At 40.9% G+C, this 23,487-nt stretch overlaps 1 protein-coding gene across 2 annotated transcripts in view; it reads left to right on the top strand.

Annotated features, from left to right (window-relative positions):
• The window catches only part of LOC132828359 (fibroblast growth factor receptor substrate 2-like), a 73,890-nt gene extending 72,818 nt beyond the window's left edge, over positions 1-1,072 (top strand). For both annotated transcript variants that reach the window (XM_060845387.1, XM_060845388.1), the window contains exon 8: positions 862-1,072. In XM_060845387.1, coding sequence (XP_060701370.1) covers positions 862-889 — 28 coding nt within the window. In that variant the 3' untranslated portion in view covers positions 890-1,072. The remainder of the gene's footprint in view (positions 1-861) is intronic.
• Positions 1,073-23,487: the final 22,415 nt, after the last annotated feature.

Below are 23,487 nucleotides of genomic sequence, written 5' to 3'. Positions count from 1 at the left end.
AGTGATCCCAGTGTACAATCACGGGACCCTACCCTTGTAGGTTTTGGGTGTGGAAGGTCCTTTTTTGAGATGGTTCCTCTGTGTTGATGTGCATTTGGGTCGTTTGTTTTTACTTTTTTAGGCTTTGGAATAAGCAATGCGATGAATTTACCCATTGAGCTATGAGAGGAGCACCATGTAATTGATTTAACTGTTATAATCAGTCAGCTGTACAGAAGAGGTTTTATTTTGAAAACTGTATGATCATTCCTTGTTGGGTCTGTTAGGAATTTTAAAACATGAGCGTTATTGAATTCGTTAAATAACTACATTATAATTGGGTAAGAACATGATCATTAAGTTTGGAGGCATTTAATATAAACATGGCCATATTATTTACCCTCTTTATTTTCTACCCCTCTCTTGGGGGCAGTGATTTATTCTTTGATACAGGTCCCTCATAAATACCTTACCTTACTTAGCTGGCCGTTCTCATGTAGTCTGTGAAAGGAAGTGTTAACAGCTATTATCTGTAAAATTCTTTGAGTCTATTTAAATAAGCAAGGTTTATTTAACCGGAATGGGAAGTCCCAATCCTAGCTGTCTTTCACAAAACTATGTCAGTCATTATTTTCAGTCATCATTTTCATGTATTTTGTTTTTTTTTGGTGTTTTAAGCATCAGGGAAAACACCTTTTGTGTTTTTTTTGTTTTTCTTTGGGCATTGACATGTTATTGCAGGATCTGTAGAGTGTTTTGCAAGGTGGGATGTTGCAGGGAAAGCCAAAGTTAAATATAGTTTTACTGAGTCAGGTGTTACTTTACTGGAATAGATCAGAGTGGTGTTGATGACTTTAACCTTTGTTCTATGTTTTATTTCAGCTCTTCATTTGTTGGGACCCACTGCTAGCCATAATTTGCCATTAAAATGAATTCATAGAAAATATTCTACTTCTGAAGTGTCAAATATGGTACATTGTCTACATTTTCTACTTTGAGCAAAACTTTGCCTTTTTTTTTAAAAGGGATGGTCTCTGTTTAAAAGGTTCTAAATACACAGGCATTTCAGAATGATTTTAACTTGTTATTACATTCCTGCAGTGATCTTTTGTTCATGATATTAAGCTCGATGGGCTGCTCATTTCAAAAGGAAAATAGGATCATTTGCTTTACGAAATGGTTATTTTGATATGGCCTTTTTAATGCTTTTTTGAAGTAGACCGTGTGTAGACCCATGAAAACAGATACTGTCTCTTTTTGATCCAGATGTCGGGAGGCTGTTTCAGGTGTTTGCTGACAGTCATTGCTATGCATCAGTCAACATTGTTTTACTGTGCATTGTGTAGTGAACGATGTAAAAACTACACAGTTTAGCTCAGAGGAACAACTGTCAAAGGAGTAAGGATGTTTGCTACAAATTTCAAAGGGGGGCTACTCATTGGAAATGCTTTTGCTTTATTATCAACAAAAGAATCAAAATCGAGGTGAGCTGGTTGAGATTCTGAAATGGTCCATTCATGTTGATAAAATTGCCATAGCACAAATGTAATAATTGCATTAATGCCTTTAGGTTTATCTAGTGGGTGGCTAATCTGTACCTAGTAGGAAAGTTAACAGTTCAATCTGGTTGAATTGTCTGATTTCTATAGTGACAATGGTTGGTTTAGGAAGGGGAAAAAAGCCAGCAACACCATTCCTGACTTCAGTCTCATGACACCCTGAGAAAGGGTGTATGCGTGGATTTCAGGTGAAATATGATTTCTGGCTCAGATGTCCTCCTCCTTCAAGGTAGAACACTTTGCTGAGTTCTTACACTTCAATAGTGATCACTTTCACATACTGGGGCAGGTTTGGGGAGACTGAGTTCTTGTCTACCGACTTGCTCATCAGTGACTTGTGGGAATAGAAGGCAAAGTGAGAAATAGAAAAGCAGCAAAAAAGAATTGGCGAGATAGCTTTGACTTGAAAGGCAGTTGAAGTTGTATAAAAATGTTGCAATGTAATGTTTTGAAGTATTTAAACCTGTTTCTTCAGATAAGAATTAGTGATCCAAGCTATAACTTGAAATTTGAGGTGAGCAAATGATTATATAGCAGTAATTTCTATAGTAGAATTAGTACTGATGTGTAATGAGATTTCAGTTTTCTCCAGTTTCCAGTATACCTACTCTAAATCAGAAAGGAAAATACCCCAGATATTTAGTCCTTTTCCCACTATTACATATAGGGGTTGTGTGTGGGAGCACTCTATATTTGAAAGTGTGTTCTGTTCCCTTATACAGGTTGTATGAATAAATCTTCCATCAAAAGGTGATAATTCATTGAACTGAATTTCTGCAATTTATATTGAACATCCTTAACTCTTATTTTTCATTCTATAATTGAATCTTGACATTTTCAGGGTTATAAAACATTATGAAATGTGCCAAAAAAGTGCCAACCCTCCAAGCATGAGATAAGGTGATGTAGTGTTTAACAAAATCCAGTCTGTCTGGTGCCTTTGTTTACACTGAGACTTGCTTGTTCCTTTTGATTGTTAGAACTTTAAAATTAATTATTTGTATGTTGTACTTTGGCTGTAGTTAAACAAAAATCACCATAATTCTTTCTTCAGCTTGTATTTCACATTTTGATCCAACGATGTGAGTACAAGAGTGTTTGACCATAAGTATTTCTGCTGAGATGTGTGGGAATGCATATACTGTACTAACTTCCTGCACATGATCGTATAGCCTGACATTTATGTTTTGCTTGGCTTTCCCATTACAACTTTCAAAGCTGCAATATATTTCTCATGTTTTAAATTTGCTGGGAGCAAGTTGATGTGTGTAATAGCTATGAAAAAGAACGCAGGGCATCCTTGCATCCTCAAGATGTCCTTTATAAACTGGAAATGACACTTGTCACTAAGTGTTCTGATTTGATGCTTGAATATCTTCAACTGTCAGTCTTAAATCACAAATCTTTTAAATATATTTGATGTTTAGACCTCTTTGTTTTAAAATTCATTGCAAAGTTGACCGTTGTTGAATTTTATTGATTCATATGACATTCCTGGAGTTAATTGCATTTGTTTTTCAGATAGAAAAGACTTTGCTTAATTCCTTTAACAACGATGCTACCTACCCCCATTTTGAAATTAGATATTTTCAGCAGGTAGTACTTAGAGTTGACTACCACTGCAACTGCATTACCGCTGCAACACAAGAGCCCCCACTATGAATTTACAGCTGCCATGATGATCAGACATAGATGGTGTAGCACTCTAACTTATTCTTGTTCTATGGATATCCTATAACAAATTACTCCAATTATCAAGAAGCATTTAGAAGAAAATATTACTGAACTTGTTTCTGTTATGCAATGATCATATTTTAACCTGAAAATTATGCCTGCCTTTGGCACAGGAACTCGTGTGGCATGTGTAGAAACAGTAGAATATGAATGAGATTTGGGCTGAAAATTGACTTTGCACAAAACAGTCATTCATCCTAGACTTGGTTAGCTGTGCAAATAAATGAAATTTTTCTAGGCAGAGCAAAAAAAGTCAAAGTACTACTGAGCTATGTCCACATCATACCCGTGTAGTTTGCTGGTTTAACGGTTAAAAGATATTCTACATGTTACTCATTTATGCTTGGGAATCATAAAATAATTCCAATGTAATGGTGTAGAACACAAAATGTAGTACATGCTGTGCTCCTCAAGTGACTCAGTGAAGTAATACAATGACTATCTGGTTATCGGGTCTGTCACCTAATTCAGTTGGGGTAATTGTCCTCTGTACTTTTGGGTTAAAGGAAAAATGTAAGATAAAAGTGGCCACTGTTACTAAACTTTGCTGTCCAGTGACCCTTGCTGCTGATGTGCATGTGAAAATGCCAGAAGACAAGTTTGAACTTAGTTGTGGTTGTTCTCTGTCTCCCAAAGTGAACTAACATGTTCACTGTCAAATCTCATCTGATTAATTAGAATAGAATCAGTATCTTTTAAATAGGAGAACTGACCGGAGCAAACCAAGTCACAAAGAGCTAGTGAATGGATTTCAAATTACTCACTACCCCAGCATACCACTAGATGGAACTGAAGTATTGTCATAGATTAGTTTACAGTTAACTCTGCTCTACAAATAGAGATTAGTGTTGACAATATTGTATAATAATGGGGGCTTAAGTTGTCCAGTTATACATTGTATGTATTTGACTATTTTTGTATTGTTTTAGGAAGTGTTAGAATATATTGCAGCTTTGAAATGTTTGTGAACACATCTTTTGAAAACTAGGAGTTGCCAAATTGTATTTGTTTTTTATGATGTTGGGTGCAGTTGGCAATTTTTAGTTTCTAAACAGATTAAGCTGACTTCCACTCAACAAATATACGTGGCCTTTGTTATTTGTATGTTCATTTCAGGATTATCTGTATTGTTCACCATGGCTGTGAGGGATTTTGTCCTTTGCACTGAATTTGAACTACACCAGTTCTGTGCACAACTTTTGAACTTCAGTCGCCAAATAAATGGCTTCACAGTATTATCTTCTGTATGTATGTGTACTCATCAGGGTGAGGTATAACAGGGCTAAAGAATGAAATTCACTTTTTCCACTTTGTATCCTCTTTTGCACTCTTGGGTCGGGCATAGCTCAAAACAAATTTGAAAATAAGCATGGTTCCTAAGTCCTGAACTGCAACAATTTGAGTTCTGTAACAGTATTTCTTGGTTTGTCTTAAATGAAAATTTCTAATCTGTACGAGATTAATGTTGATTTTTGAGCACCAGATTCCAACTGGAAATTGAATGAAGACTAGTCAGAATTTCTTTGTTTTCTTTTAATTTATGGCCTTAAACTTGAGGTTTGAATCTAGATGCCTAGGGGTGAGAGAGCACTGCTCAGGTCTGCACTGCAGCCACAAATTGATGTAACCAGTTGGTAGGTATGGAGATCAAATGCTAGTTGACACTGGGACTTGCATTCTGTCCATTGTTGTTGCTCTCACACTACAGATCCCTTACAGCATTCTAAGCCAAGAGCAGTTGTTACTTAAGAGATTATTGTGCTGTCTGAATTTTTATTCGGGGTTTTCCACCAGCTCTCTTGTAATCCAAAACCATGCAGTTAACATCAACATGGATGTTAAAAATGAAGGATAAAAGCCAAGTATCATTGCATCTCCTCATTATTCCTGGCTTGACCAGATCTACAGCAATTGTAGCTTCAAGTTGTACAATATTAGCCTTAAAGTACTGGCTGTGATGTTTCCTCTGCAACTTGAGTCAGCAAGATGTAATGTGTTTTTAATTTAAATTTCAAGTTATCTCTTACTAAATCATTTAGAAGGCCACTTCATCTCCTGTGCCCATTTTTTTAAAAGGAAGAATTTTGACCTCTGATCAGTCACTGAGACTGCTGATTACAGTTGTGTTTACAGATTAGCACTGAAGATTCTTTTACAGCTCAAGTGCCTAAGTTGCCATATGGATTGGCTGGTAGCAGGTGTCTGTTTTCTAAGTAGTGCAATTAGTGTTTTCATTTTGTGTTTTGGAAGGTGGGTATATTAGAAGTCAGATGCTACTAATGCCAAGATACAAATATGTTTGGAATGTAAGGTTTTTGCCTGACTAAATCTGTAAAATTACAGAGGTGAGAAGGAAGTGCCTTATCACTAAGCTAGTAAGATATTTTGGTGGAATCAAGATTCTTAAATGCTGCCGTATTTGGCTACATATCTGCTGTAGGGGTCAAACATTCATGAAACTCTGCTATTTAGCCTTGAATCATTGGTATTGCCACAAATGTAAAAGTGGAAAGTGGTTTCATTCTTCAGCACTGGTGACCAAGACACATTGAAAGTGTTTTTCAAAAAATGCTGGGTCTTTAATGGAAGTATTTAAGTCTGGTAATTTCAATGTACTTTGTAGAGATTGCATACGATTTGATTTGAAATGCCACTATCAACCTTATGGTGGCATCTAGATGCCTGTAGTCACAAATGCAATTGCGCGAATTTCATTGCACAGTTACTTTTAAATTTCAGCGGGATACCTTCCTGCCAACTATTGTGTAAAGTTTCATGAATAAATACTCCTAGCAGGTTTCAGGCCATTCTCGTCAATGTCTTAAACTCCTTCATTTCTCTGCATGTGCTGATTTGCTGGCAGTTTTGTAGAAGTATTTTGTGTACTGCACTTAGGTACGTAGATGTCCTTGGATGCTGCTGTATATTGTCTGCTTCTGTGAGCTTTACCAAGGTACAGAGGAAGGTAATCACAGGATTTTCTGAATGTACACAGAACTCATTACACCGAAAGAACTGCTATCTGAGCTGAACTGTTGCTATTTGGAAAAAAAATATTATACTCCGAACAAAAAATGAACTTTTTTTTTGCTTTATGCAGGGAGCACATTTGCTGCATTTCTTAAGTATTTTTTGATGCAGAGGGAGTGAATTTCCCAAACTTGTACCTTAGCTATCAGTCGGCATTAACATTCTCAAATAGGGAGTCCCAGTAGAACTTCCTATACACTCCCTTTTGAAGAAAAATTACACTTAACAGTGCTACTAGATTTGTCCAGTCTCCAAGTAAGAATGTGATCAAATTGTATTGGCATCCTGAGATAGGTACCTGACTTTTTAGACCTTTTGCGTGCACCCAGGTTTTGTATACTTGCTTTGTTAATTGTTGCCTTAATTTTAACAAACTGGATGTTGTGACATTTATTTTCCTAAGTTTCTGTACACAAGTTATATGTTCATGTAATTCTGAATCATAAATTTAAATCCCATTTCCAATCTTTAATCCTGTGGTTCCATCTGCTTGTATCTGTGACCAATTCTGCTACCAGATCTACCAGACTGCAATAAATCAGTTAATTTCACATTTGCCAATAATTTGTTTTTTACATGCAAGGAACTGTGGTGGCATTTGTAAATTCTGTGATTATCTTATTTCCTGAGCTGTGATATTCATGAGTTTATGGACTGTTTTTAACCCTTTCCAATCCATGAAGTGTTCGAACCTACTTCATGAATTCATAAAGGATTGTGGTACAAATTATTCAGAGCTGCTTAATTTGATAAATTGATCATTAACCAGTGAATAATCTGGTTGGATTGTAACCATTTATAATTTAGTCAAGTAGGATTTGATTGCTGTCAAGATTTTGCACATCTTTTTTCCAAAATACTGATGACTTCTGCACTATGGCAACATTGTGAAAGCTACACATGCTTTTTATTAAAAAGGTATTATCACTCTGCTTAATAAAGGTTAAGCCCAATAACCAGTTACCTGTTTCAACTGAGCATCGGTATCTTAACAAACATCAACATTTTCATTGCTGTATCAAAAGCACTGTTTGTGACTTTATGGATAAGGAAGGGTTAAATGCAATTAATGGCCTAGTGTTCCTTAGGAAAACTGTAGGTACGCTTAAGCAGAATAATTGTATTGTAATTTCAGTCAAAGTAATTGTAGTCTGATTCTAAATATTTATGACTTTATTAAAGTGACTACACTAATAAAGATCCCCATTAGGGATGAACAATTAAGTTGGATGTTTCTGTTTTATGGAAATCAGGTTATGTTTATAAATGCATTGTATTATACGGTACTGCAAATGTTATGTTCGAACTAGCACCATTTCATACTTTGTTTATATGCTGTATGGAAATGTATGAAATATAACGATTAAATGTTGTAAGAGCAATGCTGTATCATACTTTATTGGCCTCTGAAAATGGCGAATAGAATAAAGAAATGGACTAAAAGCTTGTGTTTTTTTTTAAACATTTTCTTTTAGTGAAAGAAGATTTAAGGGATCTGTTTAAAGAAGGTCTGTTTAATTTGGTGGTACTTGCAGGAAATTTTCCTTGCTGTCTCCCTCTTTCTTGGCAGACCCCCTGCATTTGGGGCCCACTCGCTCTTTTTGAAGACAGGATTTAACTGTCTGTCTTAATCCAGTTGGTAACAGGGGAATGAACGATACTTCTGTGGAAATGAATTTTACAATCTCTGGAAAGCCTGTAATACTTCACAACCGATGAAGGACTAGTGTAATTTTATAATGTGGAAGCTAAGGGGATGGCGGTAGAATGCGCTGCTAAATTTTCTCACACGCTTGACTCCTTGAAGTCCACTCCATTGAGTGAACATTTATCCTAACAATGCTAAAGGTGTAATTGCACCACAGGAATTGAAGTGCTTCAAGTAGGTGCCTAGAAAGGTGAGGTAAAAGAATAAGGAAAGAGACACACTAAGCAAGCTTGACTAATTAGGCACAGTTCAGGTCCAAACCTTGACTGAATTTTGAAAGCACAATTGACAATGTTCTTAAAGGATGATAGGAAGCTTTATCCACACGAGTATTTTTCTAACAGCTATTCATAAAGTCCTAGAGATGTACAGCATGTAAACAAACCCTTTGGTCCAACTTGTTCATGCTGACCAGATATCCCAACCTAATCTTGTCCCGTTTGCTAACACTTGGCCCATATCCCTCTAATCCCTCTCTATTCATATACCCATCCAGATGTCTTTTAAATGTTGCAATTGTATCAGCCTCCACCACTTCCTCTGATAGTTCATTCCATACAAGCACCACCCTCTGCATGATAAAATTGCCCCTTAGGTCCCTTTCATATTTTTCTCCTCTCATCCTAAACCTATGCCTTATAGTTCTGGACTCCCCCACTCTATGGAAAAGACTTTGCCTATTTACCCTATCTATGCCCCCATGATTTTATAAATCTCTATCAGGTCACCCCTCAGCTTCTGATGCTCCAGGGAAAACAACCCCAGCCTATAGAGCCTCTACCTGTCACTCAAATTTTCCAACCCTGGCAACATCCTTGTAAATATTTTCTGAACCCTTTCAAGTTTCGCAACATCCTTCCGATAGGAAGGAGACCAGAATTACATGCAATATTCCAAAAGTGGCTTATCCAACATTCTGTACAGCTGCAACATGACCTTCCAACTCCTATATTCAAGACTCACATCAATAAAGGAAAGCAAACCAAATGCTGCCTTCATTATCTTATCTACCTGTGACTCTCAAGGAGCTATGAACTTGCACTCCAAAGTCTTTGTTCAGCAACACTCCCTAGGACCTTATCATTAAGTGTATAAGTTCTGTTAAGATTTGCTTTCCCAAAATATAGCACCTCACATTTACTGATATTTAACTTCATCTGCCACTTCTCAGCCCATTGGCCCATCTGATCAAGATCCCATTTTAATCTGAGGTATGATTTGAGAATCTGAGGTAATCTTCACTGTCCACTACACTGCCAATTTTGGTGTCATCTGCAAACTTACTATCTATACCTCCTATGTTCACATCCAAACCATTTGTATAAATAATGAAAAGTAATGGACCCAGCACCGATCCTTGTGGCACTCCACTAGTCGCAGGCCTCCAGTCTGAAAAACAACCCTCCACCAGGAAATTCTGTCTTCCACCTTCAAGCCAATTCTGTATCCAAATGGCTAGTTCTCCCTGTATTCCATGAGATCTAACCTTGCCAAATGCCTTACTGAAGTCCATATAGATCACGTCCACTGCTCTGCCCCCATCAATCCTCTGTGTTCCTTCAAAAACTCAATCAGGTTCATGAGACATGATTTCCCACGCACAAAGCCATGTTGACTATCCCTAATTAGCCCTTGCCTTTCCAAATACATATACATCCTGTCCCTCAGGATTCCATCCAACAACTTGCTCACAGTTGACGTCAGGCTCACTGGTCTACAGTCCCCTGGCTTGTCTTCACCACCTTTTTAAAGTGGTGGCACCACGATTGCCAACCTCCAGTCTTCAGGCACCTCATCTGTGACTATCGATGATACAAATATTTCAGAAAGGGGGCCCAGCAATCCCTTCCCTAACTTCCCAAAGGTACACCTGATCAGCTCCTGGGGATTTATCCACTTTTATGCATTTCAAGACTAACAACACTTTCTCCATGTAATGCAGACATTTTTCCAGATGCCACCATCTAGATCCCCACATTCTGCATCTTCCATGTCCTTCTCAACAGTAAACTGATGCAAAATACCCGTTTAATAACTCTCCCATTTGCGGCTCCACACAGGCTGTTTTGCTGATCTTCGAGAGGCACTATTCTCTCCCTAGTTACCCTTTGTTCATAATGTATTTATAAAATCCTTTTGGATTCTTCTTAGCTTTGGCAAATAGGGCTATCTCATGTCCTCTTTTTGCCCTCCTACAACCTTTATACATTTCTAAAGATTCACCTGATCTCTCCTGTCTATACCTGATATATGCTTCCTTCTTTTTCTTAACCACACCCTCAATTTCTTTAGTTTTCCAGCATTTCCTACACCTATCAGCCTTTCATTTCACCCAAACAGGAATATACTGTCTCTAGCCTCTTGTTTCTGAAGTCTTCCCATTTTCCAGCTGTTCCTTTACCTGCGAAAATCTGCCCCTAATTAGCTTTTGAAAGTTCTTGCCTAATACCATCAAATTAGCTTTCCTCCAATTTAGAACTTGAACTTTTAGATCTGGTCTATCCTTTTCCCTCACTATTTTAAAACTAGTAGAATTATGGTTGTTGGCCCCAAAGTGCTGTCCTGCTGACACCTTAGTCCCCTGCCCTGCCTTATTTCCCAAGAGTAGGTCAAGTTTTGCACCTTCTCTCGTAGCTACATCCACATACTGAATCAGATGATTTCCTCGTACACAATACATTCTTGTCCATCTGAATCCTGAACACTATGGTAGTCCCAGTCTATGTTTGGAATGTTAAAATCCCCAACCATAATCACCCTATTTCCTTACAGATAACTGAGATCTCCTTACAAATTTGTTTCTCAATTTCCCTCTGACTATTAGGGGGTCTATAATACAGTCCCAATAAGGTGATCATCCCTTGCTTATTGCTGAGTTCTACCCAAATAACTTTCCAGGATGTAATTCCAGGAATATCCTCCCTAAATACAGTAGTAATGCTATCCCTTATCAGAAATGCCACTCCTCCTCTGATGCTTCCTTTTCTATCCTGCCTATAGAGGAGCATATCTCTCTACTAAAGGCCATTTTTTTGCTCCTTCCAATCCACAGACCCCAAAACCAGCACTGTATTATTCCTCTACAAAACACTGTTCCAGGCTAACTTAATATTTAGGGCTTATATTTTAAAAATTTAATCAAGAGACCGATCTCAATAAAACATACAACAAGAAAGGCTACACTTAAAATTATGCGCCTATTGGTTTCTGTGCTGTGACATTTCCCAAACATCTTCCTCCAAGATCTGTTGTTAGTTTTGCTGTTTGTTCTGCACTCCAATCTCCTGAGAATTCAAACAAATACAGTAACTGTGCAGATTCACTGCTGTCAGTTAGCAATGTAGGTTTCTTTCTTTCTCTCTCCTTCACTGACCATGTGCTGCCTATTGTCTGTCCTTCTCTCTTTTAATAGTGTCGTTATTTCAACATATTTTCTCAAATTTCAAAACACTGCAACAGCATATAAAACAGTTATTACTGCTCCTGGAATTTGAGGAAAATCACCTCCAACACTTAAAATATCTTGTAAAAGGTTCAGCTGTTATCACCACAAATCTTTCCTGTTGTCCATCTTGGATTACCCAGAATCGAGGTGGTAATGAATATTACGAAATAATCATAAAATACGAGCAGAATTAGACCTTTTCGGTCTGCTCCATTCTTCAATAATGGTTGATCTGTTCTCAAAGTCATTCTATTCTAGCTGCCCTCCCCCATGACCAACCTATGATCAAGAACTCCGAGTAAAAAAATGAGGTCTAGAGATCACAGCTGCAAATGTGTTGCTGGTCAAAGCACAGCAGGCCAGGCAGCATCTCAGGAATAGAGAATTCGACGTTTCGAGCATAAGCCTACCTATCACTCTTAAATGCAATCAATGACTTGGCTTCCACAATCCTCTGTGGCAATGGGTACCACAGATTATCCACCTTCTGGTTGAAGAAATTCCTCCTTATCTCCGTGTTGAAGCATTGTCCCTTCACTCAGGCTGTGCCCACAGGTCCTAGTCTCTCATACTAATGGTAGCATCTTCTCCATGTGCACTTTTAAAAAAAAGATTATTCATTCAAGGGATGTAGACATTGCTGGCCAGGCCAGCATTTATTACCTATTCCCAGAGGTCAGTTAAGAGACAACCATATTGTTGTAGGTCTGGAGTTGCATATAGACCAGACCAGGTAAGGATGATAGTTTCCTTCCCTAAAAGGCCTTAGTGGCCCAGATGGGCTTTTCCCAACAATCGCTACATTTCATGATAATTGTAGGTCTCTTAATTCCAGATTTTATTAAATTCAAATTTATCCATTTGCCAAGACAGGATCTGAACCCAGGTCTTTAGAATGTTGCCTGGGTCTCTGGATTAATAGTCTAGCAATAGTGCCAGTAGAACATTGCCTCCCCCAAGGCAGTCTGCTAATGGAACTCTAATCACTCATTTATCTCCAGAAGGCCTTCCCTCAAGTTATTCAATCCAGACCCCTCAGTATTCTGTAAGTTTCAATCCGATCCCCTATCGTCCTTCTAAAATCTATCGAATACAGACTCCTAGTCCTCAACTGCTCCTCATGCAACAAGCCTTTAATCCTGGTATCATTCTTATAAACCTCCTTTGGATCTCCCTCTAATGCCAGTACACCCTACTTCGAAATCGCGGCTAAAACTGCTCACAACATTCCAAATGCGGTTTGACTAGAGCCTGATACAACCTCAACAAGTACATCTCTGCTCTTGTACTCTAGCCCTCTTGAAATGAATGCTAACATTGCATTTGCATTCCCGACTGCCAACTGAACCTACATGCTAACCTTGAGAATCCTGAAGTAGGACTCCCACGTCCCTTTCTGCTTCAGATTTCCAAAGCATTTTCCTATTTTGAAAATAGTGAATACTCTATTCTTCCTACTAAAATGCGTAACCTCGTACTTTTCCACATGTTCCATCTGCTACTTCTTTGCTCACTCTGCTAGCCTACCCAAGTCATTTTGCAACCTCCCCGTACCTGTCCCTCCACCTCTCTTTGATGCTAAGTTTGCAGATGACACAATGCCCTTGGTTCCTTCATCCAGATTGTTGATGTATAATGTGATGGCTGTGGTCCTAGCACTGACCCCTGTGAAACAGAACAGTCACTGGCTGCCATCCTGCAAAAGACCCCTTTATCCCTACCCTCTGCTTTCTTTCTGTCAGTCAACCAATCCTCAACCCTTGCCCGTACCTCGCCCCTAACAACATGCTCTCTTCTTGAGCAGTCTTCTGTACAGCAGTTTGTCAAAGGCCTTCTGGAGATGAATGAGGGATTAGAGTGCCCTTATCAGATCCTGGAGGCAAAACAGCTAACTGCCAGTTTGGCAGAGGTTGAAGTTGGGGATTGATTTTGGGAGCGATGGGGGAGGGGGGAGAGACGCATAGTTTGTTGGATAACTATTTCATGCATCAATTTCCTGACTTCTCAAAAAACTGAAAAGAAACTTAAAGGACCAATCACATCCTACAGAAAGAAGACTCCTCAAGGCAGAGGTAGAAAATTGAGAGGTAGAGAAATGAATTCCATATATTTTGCTTAAATAGTTGTTCATTCTAAGATATGTACACCACAGGTTTATGGTTGACGATTGAAATCATTGTTACTTGAAGGATCAGACCAAGATTTGAATAACACCTCAAATATCTATAGTTTAACAACGTCAAGCTCTTTCTGATTCTTGCCTAGAGCTATAAAAACAATACTGATCTCTTTCACTACCAGTTTCCACCCCGCTGTCACCTTCACCCGGTCCATATATGAATCCTGCCTTCCCTTCCTCGACATCTCTGCTTCAGTTTCTAGAGATAGGCTAGGCACTAATATCCACAACAAACCAACCAATTCCCAACGTGACTACATCTTCATATGCTTCTTCCTGGAAAGACTTTCTTCCATTCTCTCAGTTCCTCCACCTCCAGCGCATCTATTCTGACAATGCCAACTTTGACAAGGGGGCCTCTGAAATGTCCACCTTCTTCCTCAACTGGTTGACAGCACCCTTGGCCAGGTCTGACCCATCTCCTGAACTTCAGTCTTCACTGCTGTCTTCCCTGCCACAACAGTGATAATATCTCCCTTGTTCTTACCTGCCACCCCACCAGTACCCACATTTAGAGGACCATTGGCTTCCATTTCCTCCACCTCTAACAGGATGCTATCACCAGACACACATTCCCTACCCCTCCCTTGTCAGCTCCCCCCCGCAGGAAACCATTCCTTCCAGGATACCTTGGTCTACCCGTCCTTCAGCTTTACCTGCACTTCACTGGATCTAGTCCACTGCATTTATTCCTCATATTGTGTTCTCCACATTGGGGAAACAAAACATAGACTGGGTGACTACTTTGCGGAACACCTATGTCCTGTCTGCAAAAAAAGACCCTGCACTTCCAGTTGCCTTCCACTTTAACACACCGCCTTGTTCCCTGGCTCACATCTCTGTCTTAGTGCAGTGCTCCAGTGGAGCTCAGCACAGATTGGAAGAACAGCAGCTCATTTTCCACTTGGGAACCCTGCAGCCTTTGGGACTTGATATCGAGTTCAACAGTTTTAGGGGCTTGAGGGACCTGCTCCCATGTCCTTAACCTAACCCCCACATATCAGGCCTTACTTTCACATACAGGCATAAGCCTAGAAACAGACCCCTTATTCTAACTTGTCTCCGCTGACGATGTTCCCAAACTAAACTGGTCCCACTTACCTGCTTTTGGCCCATACCCTATTCATGTCCTTATCCAACATCTTAAATGTTGTAATTTTGCCTGCATCCACCACTTCCTCTGGCAGTTCATTCCATCCACGGATATGGTCTGTTATTACACCCCACCCATTGTTAGCGACTAATAGTCCCCATTAGCAGCCATTCATTCTCCTAGTTTGATCATTATCCATTCATTTGTCTGGCTAACTGTCTCTCTGGGCTATATCTCCACCTATCATTTACTCATTAACCACACCACCCACCCACCCCACCCTGTCTGCTGCATAAAAGCCAACTTTTTCCTAGCAGCCGTAAGTTCTGAGGAAGGGTCACTGGACCTGAAATGTTAACTCTAATTTCTCTCCACAGTTGCCAGAACTGCTGAGCTTTTCCAGCAATTTCTGTTCTTGCTTCTGATTTTCAGGTTGTGCAGTTCTTTCTGTTTTTTTACTGAACTTAGTAATATTCTGACCGCACCCCACCCCCTACCCCAATAACTGTAGCCACTTCAAATTAAATACTTTGGAACCCAGTTACTGGTTTTGTCATGTTTAGTCCAAAAATGTGCAGGTTAGGTGAATTGACCATGCTAAAATTGCCTGTAGTGTAAAGTGAAGGGGTAAATGTAGGGGAATGGGTCTGGGTGGGTTGCGCTTTGGTGGGTTGGTGTGGACTTGTTGGGCCAAAGGGCATGTTGCCACACTAAGTAATCTAATTTAATCTAAAAAAAAGTAAGGTAAGGACCGTAGAACAGTACAGTAGTATACAGTACAGACCCTTCGGCCCTCAGTGTTGTGCCGGCCTTATATCTTACTCTAAGATCAGACTAATCTACATGCCCTTCATTGTACTATCTTCCATGTGCCTATCCGAGAGTCGCTTCAATGTCCTTATGTTTCCTCAACCTTTATTCATAAGATATGTACTTTTTAATCTACTTCCTGACTGAAACTCGCAATGAGTTGATATATGCAATGTTGTGTGATGGTGTATGGTAGCATAATGGTTATGATACAGAGCTCGTAATTCAGAAGGTGGATAATGGATCTGGAAGCACCAGTTGAGATTCTGCTACAGCAGATTTAGTACTTACATTCAGTTAATGAAACTGGAATTAAAAAGCCAGCATTACTAATAGTGACCAGAAAACCTCTTAATGGTCATAAAAATTACCACCAGTTTTCTCATTTCCCTTCCCCCCACCTTACTGCAGTTCCAACCTTCCAGCTCAGCACTGTGCTCATGATCTGTCCTACCTGCCAATCTCCCTTCCCACCTATCCACTCCACCCTCCCCTCTGACCTATCACCTCCATCCCCACCCCCATTCATCTATTGTACTCTTTGCTACCTTCTCCCCAGCCCCACACCTCTCCCATTTATCTCCTGACTGCCTCCATTCCTGATGAAGGGCTTTTGCCCGAAACATTGATTTTTCTGCTCCTCGGATGCTGCCTGAGCTGCTGTGCTTTTCCAGCACCACTGATTAATTACCTGATTAATTAAGTCCTCTTAGCAAATGATATCTGTTATGCATACCCAGCCTTTCCGATTTGTTACTCCAGACTCTTAAATGCTCTATAAAGGAACCATTTACAGGCGAACCTTGATTATCTGAATACCAATTATCTGAAAATCGGATTATTCAATGGAGATCTCAAGGTCCTGACAGAAACATTACATCAAAGACATGTGTCCAATACTGATTGTGTCTTTTGTTTACAGTGATTAAAAGTACTGCTGAGAACAGTCCTGGACTGATGGGAGTACAGGCACCATCTCTTAAATGACTGACTTCCCACCCCTCTCTCTCTCCCTCTTTCTCTTCCCACACTTCCCCTGGAGTTCTACACCGGGGTGTACCCTAAACCCCCCTTCCCCAGATAATCTCTCCAACATCGTCCTGTACAGGGCAAAGATGGAACCTGTAAAAAAGTTGCAGTAAAAGGTTGTGTGCATGGCATAGAGTCATAGAGATGTACAGCATGGAAACACACCCTTCAGTCCAACCTGTCCATGCCGACCAGATATCCCAACCCAATCTAGTCCCACCTGCCAGCACCCGGCCCATATCCCTCCAAACCCTTCTTATTCATATACCGATCCAAATGCCTCTTAAATGTTGCAATTGTACCAGCCTCCACCACATTCTCTGGCAGCTCATTCCATACACGTACCACCCTCTGCATGAAAAAGTTGCCCCTTAGGTTCTCTTTTATATCTTACCCCTCTCACCATAAACCTATGCCCTCTAGGTCTGGACTCCCTGACCCCAGGGAAAAGACTTTTGTCTATTTATCCTGTCCATGCCCCTCATAATTTTGTAAACCTCTATAAAGTCACCCATCAGCCTCTGACGCTCCAGGGAAAACAGCCCCTGTCTGTTCAGCCTCTCCCTGTAGCTCAAATCCTCCAACCCTGGCAACATCCTTGTAAATCTTTTCTGAACCCTTTCAAGTTTCACAACATCTTTCTGATAGGAAGCAGACCAGAATTGCATGCAATATTCCAACAGTGGCCTAACCAATGTCCTGTACACCCGCAACATGACCTCCCAACTCCTGTACTCAATACTCTGACCAGTAAAGGAAAGAATACTAAACGCCTTCTTCACTATCCTATCTACCTGCCACTCTACTTTTAAGGAGCTATGAACCTGCACTCCAAGGTCTCTTTGTTCAGCAACACTCCCTAGGACCTTACCTTACCATAATAATGTTTTCAGTGGATCCAAAGAAAGGGAATTCATGGAATGCTTACAGGATGGCTTTTTGGAACAGCTTGTCATGGAGCCCACAAGGGAGCAGGCTATTCTGGACCTAGTGCTATGTAATGAACCAGACTTGATAAAAAATCTAAGGGAACACTTAGGAAACATGGTAGAGTTCAGTCTGCAGTTTGAAAGAGACAAGGCAAAATCGGATGTAATAGTGTTACAGTTAAAGGTAATTATGAGGGCACGAGAGAGGAACTGACGAAAATAGACTGGAAGCAGAGCCTAGCGGGGAAGACAGTAGAGCAAAAATGGCAGGAGTTTGCGGGTATAATTGAGGACACTGTACAGAGGTTCATCTCCAAGAAAAAAAAGATTATCCAGGGAGGGATTATATAGCCATGGCTGACAAAGGAAGTCAGGAAATGTATTAAAAAAAAAGAGAGGTCCTATAAAGTGACCAAGAGCACTGGGAAATCAGAAGATTGGGAAGGCTACAAAAACAAAAAGAGGATAACAAAGAGAGAAATAAGGAAGGAGAGGATCAAATATGAAGATAGGCTAGCCAGTAATATTAGAAATGATGGTAAAAGTTTCTTTCAATACATAAGAAACAAACGGCAGGCAAAAGTAGACATTGGGCCACTTCTAACTGATGCTGGAAGCATAGTGATGGGAGATAAGGAAATAGCAGGAGAACTTAATAAGTACTTTGCGTCAGTCAGTGGAAGACATGAGTAATATCCCAACAATTAAAGGGAGGCAGGGGGCTGAGTTGAGTATGGTTGCCCTTACAAAAGAGAGAGTGCTAGAAAAGCTAAAAGGTCTTAAAATTGATAAATCTCCTGGCCCCAATGGGCTACATCCTAGAGTTCTGAGGCAGGTGGCTGAGGAAATAGTGGAGGCGTTGGTTGAGATTTTTCAAAAGTCACTGGAGTCAGGGAAAGTCCCGGATGATTGGAAGATCGCTGTTGTAACCCCCTTGTTCAAGAAAGGATCAAGACAAAAGATGGAAAATTATAGGCCAATTAGCCTAACCTTGGTTGTTGGCAAAATTCTAGAATTCATCATTAAGGATGAGATTTCTAAATTCTTGGAAGAGCAGGTTCGGATTAGAACAAGTCAACATAGATTTAGTAAGGGGAGGTTGTGCCTGACAAACCTGTTGGAATTCTTTGAAGAGATGACAAGTAGGTTAGACCAGGGAAACCTAGTGGATGTGGTCTATCTAGACATCCAAAAGGCCTTTGATAAGGTGCCACACGGGAGGTTGCTGAGCAAGGTGAGGGCCCATGGTGTTCGAGGTGAGCTACTGGTATGGATTGAGGATTGGCTGTCTGACAGAAAGCAGAGAGTTGGGATAAAAGGTTCTTTTTCGGAACGGCAGCCGGTGACAAGCGGTGTCCCACAGGGTTCAGTGTTGGGGCTGCAGCTGTTCACGTTATATATTAATGATCTGGATGAAGGGACTGGGGGCATTCTAGTGAAGTTTGCCAATGATACAAAGTTAGGTGAACAGGCAGATAGTACTTTGGAAGTGGGGAGGCTCCAGAAGGATCTAGACAGTTTGGGAGAGTGGTCCAGGAAGTGGCTGATGGAATTCAATGTGAGCAAATGCGAGGTCTTGCACTTTGGAAAAAGGAATACAAGCATGGACTACTTTCTAAACGGTGAGAAAATTCATAAAGCCAAAGTACAAAGGGACCTGGGAGTGCTAGTGGATGATTCTCTAAAGGTAAACATGCAGGTTGAGTCCGTGATTAAGAAAGCGAATGCAATGTTGTCATTTATCTCAAGAAGGTTGGAATATAAAAGCACCGTTGTGTTCCTGAGACTTTATAAAGGTCTGGTTAGGCCCCATTTGGAGTACTGTGTCCAGTTTTGGTCCCCACACCTCAGGAAGGACATACTGGCACTGGAGTGTGTCCAGCGGAGATTCACATGGATGATCCCTGGAATGGTAGGTCTAACACACGAGGAACGGCTGAGGATCCTGGGATTGTATTAATTGAAGTTTAGAAGATTAAGGGGAGATCTAATCAAAACTTACAAGAAAATACATGGCTTGGAAAGGGTGGACGCTAAGAAATTGTTTCCGTTACGTGAGGAGACTAGAGCCCGTGGACACAGCCTTAGAATTAGAGGGGGTAAATTCAGAACAGAAATGCGGAGACATTTCTTCAGCCAGAGAGTGGTGGGCCTGTGGAATTTATTGCCACAGAGTGTAGTGGAGGCCGGGACGTTAAATGTCTTCAAGGCAGGGATTGATAAATTCTTGATATCACAAGGAGTTAAGGGCTACGGGGAGAATGCGGGTAAGTTGAGTTGAAATGCCCATCAACCACGATTGAATGGTGGAATGGACTCGATGGGCCAAATGGCCTTATTTCCACTCCTATATCTTATGGTCTTATTAAGTGTATACGTCTTGCTAAGATTTGCTTTCCCAAAGTGCAGCACCTCACATTTATCTGAATTAAACTCCATCTGTCGCTTCTCAGCCCATTGGCCCATCTGGACAGGATCCTGTTGTAATCTGAGGTAACCCTCTTCGCTGTTCACTACACCTCCAATTTTGGTGTCATCTGCAAGCTTATTAACTGTACCTCCTATGCTCGCATCTGTATCATTTATGTAAATAACAAAAAGTAGAGGACCCAGCACCAATCCTTGTGGCACTCCATGGTCACAGGCCTCCAGTCTGAAAAACAACCCTCCACCACCACCCTCTGTCTTCTACCTTTGAGCCAGTTCTGTATCCAAATGGCTAGTTCTCCCTGTATTCCATGAGATCTAACCTTGCTAATCAGTTTCCCATGGGGAACCTTGTCGAACGCCTTACCGAAGTCCATATAGATCACATCTGCTGCTCTGTCCTCATCAATCTTCTTTGTTACTTCTTCCAAAAACTCAATCAAGTTTGTGAGACATGATTTCCCACGCACAAAGCCATATTGACAATCCCTAATCAGTCCTTGTCTTTCCAAATTCATGTACATCCTGTTCCTCAGGATTCCCTCCAACAACTTGCCCACCACTGTGGTCAGGCTCACTGGTCTATAGTTCCCTGGCTTGTCTTTACTGCCCTTCTTAAACAGTGGCACATGTTAGCCGACCTCCAGTCTTCCGGCACTTCACCTGTGACTATCGATGATACAAATATCTCAGCAAGAGGCCTAGCAATCACTTCTCTAGCTTCCCACAGAGTTATCAGGTATACCTGATCAGGTCCTGGGGATTTATCCACCTTTTACCGTTTCAAGACATCCAGCATTTCCTCCTCTGTAATCTAGACATTTTGCAAGATGTCTATTTCCCTACAATCTATACCTTCCATATCCTTTTCCATAGTAAATACTGATGCAAAATACTCATTTAGTATCTCCCCCATTTTCTGTGGCTTCACTCAAAGGCCGCTTTGCTGATCTTTGAAGGGCCCTATTCTCTCCCTAGTTACCCTTTTGTCCTTAATATATTTGTAAAAACCCTTTGGATTCTCCTTAATTCTATTTGTCAAAGCTACCTCGTGTCCCCATTGTGCCCTCCTGATTTCCCTCTTAAGTATACTGTTGACTATCCCTAATCAGTCCTTGCCTTTCCAAATACATGCACATCCTGTCCCTCAGGATTCCCTCCAACAACTTGCCCACCACTCAGGTCAGGCTCACTGGTCTATAGTTCCCTGGCTTGTCTTTACCACCCTTTTTAAACAGTGGCACCAGTTTTCCGGCGCCTCACCTGTGACTATCAATGATACAAATGTCTCAGCATGTGTTTGTGTCTGTGTGCTACTTAGAGATTCACCCCCCCCCCCCAAAGACAGCAGTTGGTGTCCAGTCCAGCTGTCCAGGAGAGGGCGCGGGGGTAGAAGGGGTTTGGGGGGTTTGAGGGTCCAGGTTTGGATGAGGTTGGGGGTCAGGTGGGAGGTGGGGTTGGATGGGATTTGGCGCAGGCGGGACCTCCCGCATTCTGTGCTGCTGCTAGTCTCGTGAATGTGGGGCAGACTGAATAGAAAACTCCAAGCCCCAGAGGAAAGGCATTGAATCGATCAACCGAATAATCAATTGTCCAAACGAAATAGTGCCAGCCCATCTCGTTCAGATAATCGAGGTTCCTCTGTAATTGTATTTTAGTTTGTCCTTTTCACAAGGGCAATTAGGGATGTACAACAAATGCAAACCTTGCCAGACCCAGCTTCGTCCTGTTGGTGAAGACAATGAATATTTTTAAAAATCAAACGATATGGGCATCTCTAGATGGGACAGCATTTATTGTCCACCTCTAGTTCCCCATGAGAAGGTGGTAGTGCACTTGCGAGACCAAAGTTGATAAAGGGTGGCAACGGAAAAAGCACAGCAGGTCAGGCAGCATTTGACGAGCAAGAGAGTCAATGATTTGGGCTTAACCCGATGAAATCCTGATGCAGGATTACGCCCAAAACATCGACTCTCTTGCTCCTCAGATGCTGCCTGACCTGCTGTGCTTTTTCCGATGCCACCCTTTATCAACTTTGGTCTCGCAAGTGCACACCCAAATACTTCTTAAATATGATGAGACTTTCTGCCTCGACCACCCTTACAGCCAGTGAGTTCCAGGTTCCTACCTCCCTCTGGGTGGGGAAGGTTTCCCCCCTCACATCTCTTAAAAAAGATGGGACCTTCAAACCCTGTGAACACTGTGAATAGGGATATGCAGTGTTGAATTAACAGAAAAAGGGAGGCTTATGCCAGATACCATGGGCTCAACACAGCTGAATAATGTGCCAGCAGGAATTTGAAATGAGTAGGAGAGCTAAAAGGGGACATGAAAGGATACTAGCAAGTAAAATAAAGGAAGTTGTTTTACAAGTACAGTATATTAAGGGTAAAAGGATATCATTTTCTGCTATTACCTTAAATCTATGGGGAGAAGTTTCTTACTGTCTACGTATCTATGCCCCTAAATTTTATACATCTCAATTATGCCCCTCCCTCAATCTCCTGTTTTCAGGAAAGCCCTACCAGTCTGTTTGATGTCTCTCTGCAACTGAAACTCTCTACCCCAGGCACCATTCTGGTCAATCTTCATGTACCTTCTCCAATACTATCACACCTCTCCTATAATGTGGAGTCCAGAGCTGCACTAGCTGTGGTCCAACCAACATCTCTTGAAGGCCCAGTATAATCTCCTTGCTCTTAAATTCAATTCCTCAGCTAATAGAGGCAACCAAAAAAGCTGTTTCAACTACCTTGTCCACCTGTCCTGATACCTTAAGGGACCGGTGTACGTGCATACCAAAATTCCTCTGATCCTCAGTGCTTCTCAAGGCTCTTGGTTGTCCTGCCCAAGAATTTATCTGGTTTGAATTCCATTTGTTACTGATCAGCCTATCCAACCGGCCCATCCCTATCCTCCTGTATTCAGAGGCTATCCTCACTATTTATCATTACTTATCGTCTCTGCACCGTATCAACCCTCCCACATTCAAGTCCAAATCATCAATATAAACTGCAAACAGCATGGGTCCCAAAATTGATCCCTTTGGGACCCCACTGGACACAAATGTCCTATCACTGAAACACCCCTCTACCATTAGCTTCTGCTTCCTGCCAATCAGTCAATTGTGGATCCAATTTGCCAATTTTCTTGATTCCATGGGCTGTTACCTTTTTTAGCTGTCTCTCTTGTGGGACCTTATAAAAGCCTTATTGAAGTCTTAACAACTACATCAATAGCATTAGACTGAGCCACCTCTTTGAAACATTGAATTAAGTTGGTCAGACATAACTTCCCCTTAATAAAACCAAATTGATTGTTCTTGGTTAATTCCTCCCTTTGCAAATGCAGATTAATTCTGTCCCTCAGAATTGCTTCCAATAGTTTCTCCACCACTGATGTTAGATTGATTGGCCTGTAGTTCCCTGTTTAATCTCTCATTCCCCTTTTTGAATGATGACATGACATTGGTTGTCGTCCAGTCCCTGGGAACCTCTCCTGTAGTCGGAGAGGAAATAAAAATTTTTGGAAGTAATCCCGTTATTTCCTTTTATGCCTCAGTCAA

Source organism: Hemiscyllium ocellatum, chromosome 26 (assembly GCF_020745735.1).
Source record: "Hemiscyllium ocellatum isolate sHemOce1 chromosome 26, sHemOce1.pat.X.cur, whole genome shotgun sequence".
Classification (NCBI taxonomy): domain Eukaryota; kingdom Metazoa; phylum Chordata; class Chondrichthyes; order Orectolobiformes; family Hemiscylliidae; genus Hemiscyllium; species Hemiscyllium ocellatum.
The sequence above is the reverse complement of the archived record's forward strand: the minus strand, read 5'-3'. Positions and strand labels throughout refer to the sequence as shown.